Raw genomic sequence first — 15,617 nt, forward strand, 5'->3', positions numbered from 1 at the left:
TTCTCCATGTTGGTCAGGCTGGTCTCGAACTCCCAACCTCAAGTGATCTACCTGCCTTGGCTTCCCTAAGTGCTGGGATTACAGGCGTGAGTCACCGCGCCCAGCCTTTAGCTGTAGTTTTCTATTCAGCGTTAACTAGTTCTAATTATTTTAATTTATTCATTTCATCTTGACACAGTATATATTCTATTTGCTGTGCATACATTTCTTTATTGGAGTTCTGAGGAAATCTTGGGAACATTGCACTTTTTTGTCATAGTTCTCTTTTTAAAAATCTTGATTTTTTAATTTGTGTTGACAAATATATTTGAACAGAAACATTTAATATATAACCATGAAATATAACTTTAAAAAAAACCCTGTGAGTAATACTAGAACCAGTATTACAGAATCTTTGTGTCTTTAGTTTTCTGTCACTGTAACTTTATTATTTAGAAATATTCCACAAATACAGTATATATTAATTTGGAAGATATCAGGGGTCCTATAAAGTAGGGAAAACTCATAGCTATCTAACCGCTAGCTTATGAAAAACTTTCTTGACATTAACTCATATCTGTTTTTTGTCCCATTTTGAATTTCAGCAGTTTCTTTTAGTGATTATTTATTAACGCTTTGAAGAAATAAGCCATAGAAAAGCTCAATTTTCATTCCCTAAGAATAAATGTATATTGATTAATCTCATGGGAGATTGTTTTATAAGCATGTATCATTACATTATTTTCCTTGTAATTAATTTGCTAAACACAAGTAAACAAAGTAGTCCTAAACTAAAATTTATTTACCATTTCTCCTTTGAATACAAAGACCAAATATGATCTATTCATGACATTATACCGCTGTTTCTATTATTTCCCACATTAACCTTGTGTAGTTGTTTAAAACATTCTTTTCTTCTTTGTAGATGAAGAAAATATGACAGTGTAGATGAAGAAAATAACGATTACTATTGATCAGTCACAGTTGTTTAAAATGATGTCTAATGGGGTTGGTGCGGTGGTTCACATCTGTAATCTCAGTACTTTGGGAGGCCGAGGCGGGAGGATCATGAAGTCAGGAGTTCGAGACTAGCCTGGCTAGCATGGTGAAACCCCATCTCTACTAAAAATACAAAAAATTAGCCGGGCATGGTGGCACACACCTGTACTCCCAGCCACTCGGGAGACTGAGGCAGGAGAATTGCTTGAACCTGTGAGGCAGAGGTGTAATTTATGAGAGGAGTTCAAAATAAAAAGAACTGGAAGGCTGAGCACGGTGGCTCACGCCTGTAATCCCAGCACTTTGGGAGGCTGAGGTGGGCGGATTAGGAGGTCGGGAGATCGAGACCATCCTGGCCAACATGGCGAAACCCCGTCTCTACTAAAATACAAAAAAAATTAGCTGGATGTGGTGGCACACGCCTGTAATCCCAGCTACTCGGGAGGCTGAGGCAGGAGAATCGCTTGAACCCAGCAGGCAGAGCTTGCAGTGAGCCAAGATCACGCCACTGCACTCCAACCTGGGCAACAGAGCGAGACTCCATCTCAAAAAACAAAAAAGGTCTAATGCGTACTGTTTTAAGTAGATTATACCTTAATGCATGATGTGAAATTTTACAGTTAATAGTTATTTTTGAATCTGGCTTCATCCACTTACCATTTGTCCCTTGGTATCCATGGGGCACTGGTTCCAGGACCCTCATGGATAACAAAATCTGCAAATGGTTAAGCCCTTTACATAATATTTGTGTATAACTTGTGCACATCCTCCCACATACTTTTAATACTTAATGCAATGTAAATGCTAGGTATAAAATTGTTATACTGTAGTTTTAGTTTGTATTTTTATTGTATTAGCTTTAGTTTATTTTTTTCTAAATATTTTGATCTGTGGGTATGGAGGGCTAACTGTACTTAATTTTTCTGAGAGTTACATTCCTATACTTTAAAATGAAAGTGATAATACTTCCTCAAAAAGTTGTTGTGAGGAATGTATGAGAAATGGTGCTGACACTGTAATACATGCTCAATAAACCTTTTCTCTTTTTATTTCCACCTTTTTAACTATTCGCTTTTCTTTTGTTTTTTGAGACAGAGTCTCACTGTCGCCCAGGCAGGAGTACAGTGGCACGATCTTGGCTCACTGCAAGCTCCGCCTCCCGGGTTCATGCCATTCTCTTGCCTCAGCCTCCTGAGTAGCTGGGACTACAGGCGCCCGCCACCATGCCTGGCTAAGTTTTTTTTAGTTTTAGTAGAGACGAGGTTTCACTGTATTAGCCAGGATGGTCTCGATCTCCTGACCTTATGATCTGCCTGCCTTGGCCTTCCAAAGTGCTGGGATTACAGGCATGAGCCACCGTGCCCGGCCAACTATTCGCTTTTCTTACAAAACCTTTCTAATTCCAAAGACTGAAATTTAGTTTATTCACTAAAGAAATGCCTATCAGCAGAAAGGTCGGAAAATTTCCGTGGTGTTGATTTCACCTCTTCTCATGCTTGACCATTTCTCCGTGTTTTATTCCTTGGGCTTCTGCCCTTTTAAAACACACACACACACACACACACACACACACACACACACACACACCCCAACACACACAAAACTTCTTTCCATTTGTTAAAATTTGTTTTTGATAAACAAAATGGTGTATGTGGCAATTGTTTAGAAGGAGATGCTTGTGTAGAATAATGCCTACACACAGTTTTCCCTTTTTTTGTTTTGGAGACAAGATCTCGCTTTGTCACCCAGGCTGGAGTGTGGAGTGCAGTGGTACAATCTCAGCTCCCTGCAACCTCTGCCTCCCAGGTTCAAGCAGTTCTTCTGCCTCATCCTCCCAAGTAGCTGGGATTACAGGTGTGAACCACCACGCCTGGCTAATTTTTGTACTTTTAGTAGAGACGGGGTTTCGCCACATTGACCATGCTGGTCTCGAACTCCCGAGCACAAGCTATTCACTTGCTGTGGCCTCACAAAGTGCTGGGATTACAGATGTGAGCCTCCAGGCCCGTCCTATACTTTTCTCATTTTCACAACCACAAATTTCTTTAGAAAGTGGTGCCAGGTTATTTTTAGCCATTTTGATGGCATCTATTAATACATATATTTCTATTTACAGTGAGCCAGGGAACATTGCCCAAATAATGTAGAAATATTTGGGACCATTCAGAAATCATTTGGTTTATTGACTCTCTGGTTTTATATAATGAAATTCAATTTTTCAACACCTGATTGTCATACTAACATTCTGTTATTTCATTAAATTTATAAATTCTGTTACATAGGTGCCTGTGTAATAGGTACTATGCTAAACAATTGGTAATGTAATAGTGAATAGTATGGCTCTAAGATCTGTAAGAGGGGCTGCAGGCACCTGTGAAAGGCCTCAACTTGTAAGGAATAGATTTTAGGTGAATATTAAATGCATATTTTCTGGCGAAGGACGGTAATTTATCTCAAATTTTCAGTTCCATGTGTTTATGCTTATTATAAATGAGATGTACTATGACATGACATTCCAATTAGCTTTAACCCAACACAGTGGAACTGTTATTGACAAACATAGTAAACTGTCTTGTTCACATAGGTCTCTCATTGTTGCAAAGGTTGAATGTAGAAAACATTGTAATGATTTTTGTCTCCTCATAAAGATAAGGATCTTAGTTGTCACTAATATATATTTAGTGCCTAAAATAATGTGGGGCATCATCTCATTTGACTTGGATGAGATCATTCCTGGAGCATGGTATTTCTGTTTGAATGGCAAACTCTAAAAGAAACATTAATATAGTGAAGTCCATTATGGGAACAACCACAAAGAAGACGATTGAATGAACTGAAAATGCTTTATCTAGCAGAAATTTACTCAGACATAAATGTCTTCGGACATTTAGAAGATAGATTTGTGGAAGAATATCTCAAAGGCTGAGCCAGGATCACTGGATTCAAATTATGGGGAAGCAGAACTGAGTTTGACAGGAGCAAGAATGTTTGTTTTTTGTTTTACATTGCAGGGGAGTGATTATCTTAAGGCTGATAGATGTTGTCAAAGCATTTTTCAATTAAACATGCAAGTTTATGTGAAGTGGAGTTTTGCAAGAGGCACTCATCTTTTTAGCAAGAGATTCTTTTAGAAAATCAAGTGATGGCCGGGCGTGGTGGCTCACGCCTGTAATCCCAGCACTTTGGGAGGCTGAGGCGGGCAGATCACGAGGTCAAGATATCGAGACCATCCTGGCCAACATGGTGAAACCCCATCTCTACTAAAAATACAAAAATTAGCTGGGCGTTGTGGTGCGTGCCTGTAGTCCCAGCTACTCAGAAGACAGACAGGGGAATCACTTGAACCCAGGAGGCAGAGGTTGCAGTGAGCGGACATCACGCCACTGCACTCCTGCCTGGCGAAACAGAGTGGACTCCATCTCAAAAAAAAAGAAAAATCAAGTTGAAAGAACAAGTAAAGCAAATAAGATTTTGAGTTTGACTTTTTCATTTAATAGGTTGCATTTAGGTGCTCTTCTTAGCTAGTAAATATTATTTTTTACTAGTAGATTAAAAGCCTCTTGTTTTTTCTTAAAACAATTTCTTTAAAGTAACAGTATTATTTTCTTGGTGATCAGCTGATGTTGGAAACATATTTCTACCTAATTCGTAAAAGAGCATTATATAACAAAAGTTATCTGGTCTTTAGGGTTCTGTTTTCTAAAGCCAGTAAGTCAGCCTTCTTAATAATTGATAAATTTAGAAATATAACTGAACTTTGTAAATTAAAAATCAAATGGAATTTTTTAAAAAATGAGAATCCACCAGAAAGGGATAATTTTACATAGTTGATCTTCTACTGAAAATTTCATACCGTAACATCACCACAGTCTTAAAACTTGTACTGTTATGTAGCAGCTTCCATTTCTGCTAGTTGCAAAATTAATAATATAAATATATATATTAGATGAATAGATATATAAGCAATTAACTCATATATTAAGAATTATACTTTAAGTTGAAACAATATTTAGTATGTGATTTACAAAACAATAAAAGTAGTTAAGTTTCATGAAACCATATGAAATTGTTAACATTTGAACATTTTGACCTGTAAAAATGGTGATTTCATATGGCTCAACCAAGTATTATAACAGGTTTCAATACCAAAATATTTAAGCTTCAGCCAGTGTCCTACTTATTCCGGTTAATGTTTAAAACAGAATTGCCACAAAAGTATTATTTCATCTCTAGTTTAGGCCTCAATGAAAGAAGATAAAAGTACAGAAAAAAAAACCAATTTTACATCTAATCAAATATGATGTAATAAGTGATTTTATTCACCCCATGAGGTATGTTAATAGAATTTGTTTAGGAATGAAAAAGATGGGCTCAGCACGATGACTCACACCTGTAACCTCAGCACTTTGGGAGGCTGAGGTGAGCAGTTTGCTTGAACCCAGCAGTTTGAGACCTGCTGAGGCAACAAGACAAAACCCTCTCTCTACAAAAAATACAAAAATCAGCCAGGTGTGGTGGCATTTGCCTGTAGTCTCAGTGACTTGGGAGGCTGAGGTGGGAGGGTTGCTTGAGCCCAGGAGCTTGAGGCTCCAGTGGGCTGTGATTGTACCACTGCACTCTAGCCTGGGCAACAGAGTGAGACCCTGTGTCTCAAAAAAAAAAAAAAAAAGATAAGCAAAGATGTAAACATAACAAAGTGGTAGTGTTTGGTTATTAATGATTAGAGAATTTTAGCAAATAAAGACCTTAGACCAGATTCGATCACAAGCTTCTTCAGGATCTTAGTGGGACTACAGAAAGTACTTTTATATCGAGTATACTAAGGAAGACAAAGTTATATGCAGACTGTTGAGCAGTTACTTCATAAAGAATATATACATATGGCCAGTAGTCATATGAAAAAGTGCTTAGCATCATTATTCATTGTAGAATTTCCAATTAAAACCACAGTGAGGTATTATCTTACTTCCATTAGAATTAGTAAAATGAAAATGGCTTACAGCACCAAATGTTAGCAAGGATATGCACCAACTGAAACTCTTAACACCTTGTTGTATATGTAAAATGATACAACCACTTTGGGAAACAGTTTTGCAGTTTCTTCAAATGTTAACAAACTGTTATCCCATAACCTATAAATTTCATTTCTGGGTATTTATATTAGAGAAATGAAAGCATGTTTACAAAAAGCCTTGTATAAGAACGTTCATAGCATCTTTATTCTTAACATTACTCATACAATGAATTATTACTAAGCAATAAAAAGGGGTGATCTATGAAACTGTATGGATTTGTCTCAAAATTCCTTGTATGTGAAAGAAGCACATACTGTTTGATTCCGTTTGTGATAAGTTCTAGAATTAATAAAGCTAATAATCTGTTGTATTAGTCCACTTTCGTGCTGCTGATAAAGACATACCCAAGACTGGGCAATTTGCAAAAGAAAGAGGTTTAACTGGACTTACAGTTCCATGTGACTGGGCAGGCCTCAGAATTATGGCAGAAGGCAAGAAGGAGCAAGTCATGCCTTTCATTGATAGCAGCAGGCAAAGAAAGAGAGAGCTTATGCAGGGAGCTCCTGTTTTTAAAACCATCAGATCTCGTGAGACTCATTCACTCACAGGAAATGAACCTGCCCCCTTAATTCAATCACCTTCCACCGGATTCCTCCCACAACACGTGGGAATTGTGGCAGTTACAATTTAAGATGAGATTTGGGTGGGGACACAGCCAAACCATATTTTTCTGCCCCTGGCCCCTCCTAAATCTCATTCATGTTCTCATAGTTCAAAACCAATCATGCCTTCCCAACAGTTCCCCAAAGTATTGACTCATTTCAGCATTAACTCAGAAGTCCACATCCAGCATCTCATCTGAGACAAGGCAAGTCCCTTCTTCCTGTGAGACTGTAAAATCAAAAGCAAGTTAGTTGCTTCCTAGATTCATACAGTGGGGGTACAGGCATTGGGTAAACACAGCCATTCCAAATGGAAGAAATTGGCCAAAACAAAGGGGCTACAGGCCCCATGCAATTCCGCAATCCAGCAGGGCAATCAAATCTTAAAACTCCAAAATGATCTCTTTTGACTGTCTTACATCCAGGTTATGCTGATGCAAGTGGTGGGTTTCCATGGTCTTGGGCAGCTGCGCCCCTGTACAGCCTCCCTCCTGGCTGTTTTCATGGGCTGGCATTGAGTATCTGTGGCTTTTCCAGGCACACGGTGCAAGCTGTCAGTGGATCTGCCCTTCCGGGGTCTAGAGGGCAGTGGTCCTCTTCTCACAGCTCCACTAGGTGGTGCCCCAGTAGCAACTCTGTGTGGGGGTTCTGACCCCACATTTCCCTTCCACACTGCCCTAGCAGAGGTTCTCCATGAAGGCCCCACCCCTGCAGGAAACTTCTGCCTGGGCATCTAGGCATTTCCATACATCTTCCGAAATCTAGGCAGAGGTTCCCAAACTCCAATTCTTCTGTGCATTCACAGGTTCAACACCACATGGAAGCTGCCAAGGCTTGGGACTTGCACCCTCTGAAGCCATGGCCTGAGCTCTACATTGGACCCTTTCAGCCATAACTGGAGTGGCTGAGATGCAGGGCACCAAGTCCCTAGGCTGCATGCAGCACGTGGACCCTGGGCCTGACCCACGAAACCATGCTTTCCTCCTAGGCCTCCAGGCCTGTGATAGGAGGGGCTGCGGTGAAGACCTCTGACACGCCTGGAGACATTTTCTCCATTGTCTTGGGGATAACATTTGGCTCCTTGTTTCTTATGCGAATTTCTGCAGCCAGCTTGAATTTCTCCTCAGAAAATGAGATTTCTTTCCTATCACCTTGCCAGGCTGCAAATTTTCCAAACTTTTATGCTTTGCTTCCTTTATAAAACAATGCCTTTAACAGCACTCAGGTCGCCTCTTGAATGCTTTGCTGCTTAGAAATTTCTTCCTCCAGATACCCTAAATCATCTTCTTCATGTTCAAAGTTCCACAAATCTCTAGGGCAGGGGAAAATGCCACCAGTCTCTGCTAAAACATAACAGAAGTCACCCTTACACCAGTTTGGGAACAAGTTCCTCGTCTCCATCTGAGACTACCTCGGCCTGCACCTTATTGTTCATATTGCTGTCAGCATTTTTGTCAAAGCCATTCAACAAGTCTCTAGGAAGTTCCAAACTTTCCCACATTTTCGTATCTTCTTCTAAGCCCTCCAACTATTCCAACCTCTGCCTTTTACCCACTTTTTAAGCTGCTTCCACATTTTTGGGTACCTTTTCAGCAACGCCCCACTCCCAGTACCAGTTTACTGTATTAGTCCTTTTTCATGCCGCTGATAAAGACAAGACTGGGCAGTTTACAAAAGAAAGAGGTTTAATTGGACTCATAGTTCCACGTGGCTGGGGAGGCATCAAAATCATGGCAGAAGGCAAGGAGGAGCAAGTCATGTCTTACATCAATGATGGCAGGCAAAGAAAGAGCTTGTGCAGGAAACTCCCATTTTTAAAACCATCAGATCTCATGAGACTCATTCACTATCACACGAACAGAACAGGAAAGACACACCCCATAATTCAGTCATCTCCCACTGGCTTCCTCCCACAACACGTGGGAATTGTGGGAGTTACAATTCAAGATAAGGTTTGGGTAGGGATGTAGCCAAACCATATCATCTATGGTTATCATAATCAAGACTGATTTCTTCTTGCTTTGGTGGGGAAAAGGAATTCAGTAGGAAAGGACAGGAGGGAATTTTTGTGGGAATAGTGATATTCCTTGATTGGGGTCTAGATTACATAATGTATGCATTTGTCAGAACTGATGAACTTAGTGCTTAAAATATGTTTATTTTACAGTATGTGAATTATACCTCATTAAAAATATTTTCAAAATTGATAATGGTTTGATAGTCATTTTCAAAAAGCTGAATTTGAAATAGTGTATACAGTTTTCATGTACCCATAATTACAAACTGTGTGAATGCATTTCTAAACCATATATATATATATATAACCTGCTAATATAGCACAGTGATTAAGATGGGCTCTAAAGTCAGACTATTCGAAATTCAGTCTTGCTAAATTGTACTAACTTACCTTAGGCAAATTACCATTCCTCTCTATGTGTCCTCAGTTTCCTCAGTCATAAAATGAGAATAATTTAATACCTATTTAATTGGGTTATATTGGAATTATATGAACTAATTAATATAAAACTCTTGGAATAATTAATGCTTGGAACACAGTACTCATTCACTAATGTTAACATCTTAGATTAATAGTACTGCTATTGATATTACTAATTAATGCTTCTCTTCAGTTTTCTTGGCCTCCATAATTTTTTTTTTTTTTTTTTTTTTGCCTACTGAATAATTTGGAATTTATACCAAAAAGTTGAAATGTTGTTGCTCAATTCTGGAATCATATATTTAAAATATTTACAAAAGACTTGTTTTATTTATACTGTGCTATGCTCTGTAGATGTGAAGACCTGGTCCGATTTCTTAAGGAGTTCTTGTTATGGAAGAAAGGTACAGGGAAATTTTAAATAATACAGTCACAAAGTCTGTGATGGAGATTATCAAGGGTGCTGTGGAAGAACCAGATACTTGACTCATAGTTGGTAGAAGATCATACCTATGCTTGACTTTTTTTTTTTTTTGCCAGCAGGAGGCAGGTGGTCAGGGGGTTCTGTTTCTTTAAATAATAAATATTTATTTATTTATTTTTCTTCATTGCTTCTGAAATGTTTAGCACCTACCACTAATTCAAACTCTGAACAACTCCTAGGCTGGGAGAAATCATATTTCACAATAATAATGGTTAGGATGATGTGTTCCATTTCATTGAAGTCTAGATTAACTTAAGGTACATATAGGAAACAGTTTAGAATCTGGTTAAGTTAAAGTCAGTAACCAGTGTGCCCAAAACTAAACTTTGAACCTTTCTACCCTAATATGAGCATCTCATCTCAGTTAATAGCAGCTACATTCTTTCACTGGCTCAACCCTATGGAATATGTCAATAGAATTTCTTTAGGAATGAAAAAGGTAAGCAGAGATGTAAATATAACCAAGTGGTAGTGTTTGGTTATTAATGATGAGAGAATTTTAGCAAATGGAGACCTTGTACCAGATTCCATCAGGTGCTTCTTCAGGAACAGAGTGGGACTACAGAGAGTGCTTTTATACCAAATGTAAACCCCAAGGCCCAAAACCTTGGAGCACATCTGTAACTTTGCTTTTTCCCTCACTCCACATCTACCCTAACAGCAAATCCGATCAGCTCTTCATGCATAATTGTATCTAGAATTTGATCAGTTCTCCTTCATAGCTGTATTCTTGTCCAAGCCACCATCTCTTTTTTGTAAAATACATATAATTGAGTAGTTTTTAGTTTTTGGTTTTTTTTCTTTTTTTACAAGTTATGCAACTGGTACCACTATCTAACACCAGGATATTTTTCTCACCCTAAAAAGAAAACCCCAGTACCCATTAGCAGTTATTCTTCATTCTCCCTTTTCCTATCCCTTAGCAACCACCAATCTTTCTGTGTCTATAATTTGACTATTCTCAACATTTTATAAACATAGAATTATATAATACGTGACCTTTTTGTGTGCAGCCACTTTCTTTCTTTCTCTTTTTTTTCTTTTTTATGAGACGGAGTTTCGTTCTTGTTGCCCAAGCTGGAGCACAATGGCATGATCTCAGCTCACCACAACCTCTGTCTCCCAGGTTCAAGGAATTCTCCTGCCTCAGCCTCCCAAGTAGCTAGGATTACAGGCATGTGCCACCACACCCGGAAAATTTTGTGTTTTCAGTAGAGATGGTGTTTCTCCATGTTGGTCAGGTTGGTCTTGAACTCCTGACCTCAGGTGATCCGCCTGCCTTGCCCTCCCAAAGTGCTGGGAACCACGACCAGCCATGTATGACCACTTTCAAGTAGAATAATCTTTACAAGGTTTATCCATGTAATATAAATCAGAACTTTATTCCTTTTTATGGCTGAATAGTATTTCCATATGTAGATATACTAGATTTTGTTTATTCATTCTATTCTTGTCCTGGAAAGAGTAATTGGAATTAGCCATGGGGAACACATTCCAGGCGAAGAGAGCAGAAGTGTAATCAGTCACCTGATATCCTAAGAAAGCCTGGTATTTTGGAGGGATATATCTGATTTAACATGCCTGAGAGAAGAAATGGTATGGAGAACAGAGAACAAGTGAGGGAGGGGTAGCAAAACAACTGGATTGTTGTTAGGGTCCTTAGTCTAAAAGATTCTGTAGATAGTGTTACAAAATTTGGATGTGATTGGCGCAGTGGCTCACGCTTGTAATCCCAGCACTTTGGGAGGCTGAGGCGGGTGGATCATGAGATTAGGAGATGGAGACCATCCTGGCTAACACACCGAAACCCCGTCTCTACTAAAAAAATACAAAAAAATTAGCTGGGCATGGTGGCGGACGCCTATAGTCCCAGCTACTCGAGAGGCTGAGGCAGGAGAATGGCGTGAACCTGGGAGGCGGAGCTTGCAGTGAGCCGAGATTGCGCCACTGCACTCCAGCCTGAGCGACGAGACTCCGTCTCAAAAAAAAAAAAAAAAAGGAAAAAAAGAAATTTGGATGTGATTTGAAGGAATTCATAAAAATTTCCTCTAACTCAGATTTGGGATTTTTTTCATTATTCAAAATAGGAAAAACCCAAAGATGGGTAGTTTTCTGTTTTCGTATAATAACCACTACCTTAGGCTAGTGTTTAAACACATTAAACAGATTAAAAGCCTTTTAGGGAGTTGTTCTTTAATAAATTTTACTGCTAAATTCCCTTTTTGCTTAAAGTAGTGGAAGTAGGCCGGGTGCAGTGACTCACGCCTGTAATCCCAACAATTTGGGAGGCTGAGGCAGTCAGATCACCTGAGGTTAGGAGTTGGAGACTAGCCTGACCAGCATGGTGAAACCCCATCTCTACTAAACATACAAAATAAATTAGCCAGGCGTGGTGATGGGTGCCTGTAATCCCAGCTACTCGGGAGGCTGAGGCAGGAAAATCGCTTGAACCCAGGAGGAGGAGGTTGCAGTGAGCCAAGATCCTGCCATTGCACTCCAGCCTGGGTGACAAGAGTGAAACTCCATCTCAAAAAAAAAAAAAGTAGTGGAAGTAATTGAAATAGATTTTCCTAGCAATATTAGCTCCCTTACGTTTTGAAGCTTTTTAAAATTGGTATGTTGTGTAACTTCAGTATACTCTTCAGTTCCCACCATGACTTTGAGAAATAACAAATAGATTGAGCCATTTGTTGTATATGGAATCCTCTTTTTCTTTTTTTTCAACATGGAATTCTGAATGGAATATGAGAAGTAATAAAGCACAGATCCTTAAGTTAGAAGAAGGTTGTAATGAAATTAGGGGACTGGATCTTTGCCAAAAGTAAATAAAGTCTCTGAGTCTTAATTTTCCTTTCTGTAAAACGGAGGCAAGACCAGACAAGACAAAACATCTAGTCTTACCTTTTGATATTAGATAATTAAAATTCTAGACTGTGTATTGTATATGCTCATATGATATGTATGAACAGGTATGTTTCATTCTCATGCATAGTAAATTGTTGTCATTTTAATTTCTGATTTTTATCTGTGGCAATTTTACTGCTTTCTTCAGAAGAGCAATTTAGTAATACTCAAGAGAATCCATTCTTTTATAAATAAGAAAGCTGAGGCCTAATGAGGATATATGACTTGTCCAGGGGCTCTTTGGAATGCAGAGTTCCTACTCTAAAGCAGTAGAATCTAGCTGGCATGGAATTGGAAAGGGAGAGGAGGGTAGGAGGCATATGTGTGACATGACATAAGAAAAAGAGTCATTTCATCTTAACAGTTTTCACTTTGCGTTAGAGGTATTTACATCACACATTGAGAACACAAATGGGAGGATCTTGTTGCTAATTAATAACCTAGTGGCACATCTAGAACTAAGTTTCCCAACTCTTAGTCCAGAGTCGCTCTTTATCTTCAGCGTTATGCACTGCTTGTCTGAGCAAGAAAAATATCCAAGTAAGTTTTCTCAGTTGTAAGTGGCATTTAAATTAACCATATCACACCTTTGTTTTTGCTAGTAAAAATATGGGATTTTATTTGCCAGATATAGGGATGTACAACTGTAGTCCTAGCTACTTGGGAGGCTGAGGTGGAGGGTCTTAAGCCCAGGAATTTGAGGTTACCTTGATCCAAGATCAGGTCACTGAACTCCAGCCTTGTTTTTTTTTTTTTTTTTTTAAGTAGAATTTATACGTTAGACTCTTATTTATTTGGAATGTTCTGGTATTGTTGAATCAGTTATAAACCATTATTAACAAAATAAAATCAGCTACCAACATTTTTTATGTTTTTAAATTGTGTTATTGGAACTGATGTTTTGCTGTAATTATTCAGAAAGTTCTGGATCTTAATTTTGTAGCAATATCAAATGCTGTTATCTCTGAAGGTAGAAAAGAATTATTTCCAAATGAATCAAGAACAAAACAAAAAATACTTTTGCAATAAAGTTTTACATTGATTTCATCTCCTTAGAGATTACATACTACTTTTAAAGTTACTAAACATTGATTTTTGTTTAATTTTGTTCCTACTTTTCTTTTCAACCAAAGAGATATTCATTGTCATTCCAAACAGTAGAGGGGAAAATCTGATATTCCTCTCTGAAGAACAGAATATTTTAATGTGTTTTTCTTAGTGCTTTTAAAATTCAGGATTAATTAGGGCTAGCTGTACCTGTGTTTTTGATGTTCTTAATGTATTTTTCTTTTTTATTTTAATTTCTATCGGTATTATTCAGAAAGTTCTCTAGAGCAGGAAAAAGATTTTTATGCTGTCTTATTTTTTTCCTTGTTTAGAAATCGAAACGAGTTGGCTGAGACTCTTGCACTCCTGAAAGCACAAATTGATCCTGTACTATTGAAAAACTCTAGCCAACAAGACAACTCTTCTCGGGAAAGTCCCAGCTTAGAGGATGAGGAGACTAAAAAAGAGGAAGAAACACCTAAACAAGGTTTTTTTGTGTGTTTTGTTTTGCTTTGTTTTGTAATCTCTTCTATATTCTTCCACTCCTCTTCCCAACTATATAATTCTGAATTTCTATCTCAATTTGAATTGGGAACCTTCTTATAAAAAGAGGTTGATTTTTTCCTTAAAGAAAATGAGGCCAAAAACATCAAATATGTTGCTCTTTTATATAGAACATTTAAAGATATCTTAGTAAACAATGGTCAAATCATCAAAACATAGTATTTTTTACTAAGGAATGTGAAGACATTTAATGAACTTTTTTATTGTGGCAAAATATAACATAAAATTTACCATTTTAACCATTTTTAACCATACAGTTCTGTGGCATTAAGTACATTCATATTGTTGTGACGCACTCATCACCACCATCCATCTCCAGAACTTTTTTGATCTTTCTCAGTTAAAACTCTGTATGTTTTAAACACTAAACTGCATTTTTCCTTCCCCTTAGCCCCTGGCATCTCTCATTCTGCTATCTGTCTCTTATGAATTTGATCATTCATATCTGAGGAATCATATAATGCTTGCACTTTTGTGACAGGCTTATTTCATATAGCATAGTATCTTCAAAGTTCATCCATGTTACAGGGGTCCCCAACCCCCGGGCCAAGGACTGTTACCGGTCTGTAACCTGTTAGGAACTGGGCTGCACAGCAGGAGGTGAACAGGGACGAGTGAGCATTACCACCTGAGTGAGCATTACTGCGCAAGCTCCACCTCCTGTCAGATCAATGGCAGTATTAAATTCTCATGGGAGCACAAACCCTATTGTGAACCACTTATGTGAGTGATCTAGGTTGCACACTCCTCAGGAGAATCTAATGCCTGATGATCTGAGGTGGAACAGTTTCATCCCAAAACCATCCCCCTAGCCCACCTCCTGTAGAAAAATTGTCTTCCATGAAACCGGTCCCTGGTGCCAAAAGGTTGGGAACCACTGTTGTAGTGTATGTCAGAATTTTCTTCCTTTTAATAATAATAAATTATTGAGTAATTGTCCATTGTATGTATATACCACATTTTGTTTATCAATTCATCCATCAGTGGGCACTTGAATTGCTTCCACTTTTTGGACATTGTGAATAATGCTGCCATGAACTGGGTGTACACATATCTTTTGAGTCCCTGCTTTCCCTTCTTTTAATCTAGAAGTGGAATTGCTGGATCATATGTGGTAATTCTGTGTTTAATTTTTTGAGGAAGCACATAATGTTTTCCACAGCAGTTGCATCATTTTACATCCTTCTAGTAATATCCGGCGACTCTAGTTGCTTCCCATCCTCACCAACACTTGTTTCTGTTTTTTTTTTATAGCAGCATCTCATTGTAATTATTAGCTCCTATTGACAAGTGCTGTTAAGCATCTGTCTTTTCAAGTATTGACCATTTGTATATCTTCTTTGGAAAAATGTTTATTCAAGTTCTTTGTCCATTTTTTTTGGGAGGTTGTTAATTTTTTTTATGCTTTGAAAACTCTTTAAGTCTATGATAATTGTAATTGTTAAACCTGATTTCGGCCAGGCGCGGTGGCTCACGCCTGTAATCCCAGCAATTTGGGAGGCTGAGGCAGTCAGATCACCTGAGGT

At 38.2% G+C, this 15,617-nt stretch overlaps 1 protein-coding gene across 1 annotated transcript in view; it reads left to right on the top strand.

Moving 5' to 3' along the window:
* Positions 1–15,617, top strand: part of RSF1 (remodeling and spacing factor 1) — a 172,378-nt gene that overhangs the window by 91,701 nt on the left and 65,060 nt on the right. Inside the window, exon 5 of the mRNA XM_011938967.1 lies at positions 13,860–14,014. Coding sequence (XP_011794357.1) covers positions 13,860–14,014 — 155 coding nt within the window. The remainder of the gene's footprint in view (positions 1–13,859; positions 14,015–15,617) is intronic.

This window comes from Colobus angolensis, unplaced genomic scaffold, assembly GCF_000951035.1.
Source record: "Colobus angolensis palliatus isolate OR3802 unplaced genomic scaffold, Cang.pa_1.0 Scaffold179, whole genome shotgun sequence".
NCBI classification, from domain to species: domain Eukaryota; kingdom Metazoa; phylum Chordata; class Mammalia; order Primates; family Cercopithecidae; genus Colobus; species Colobus angolensis.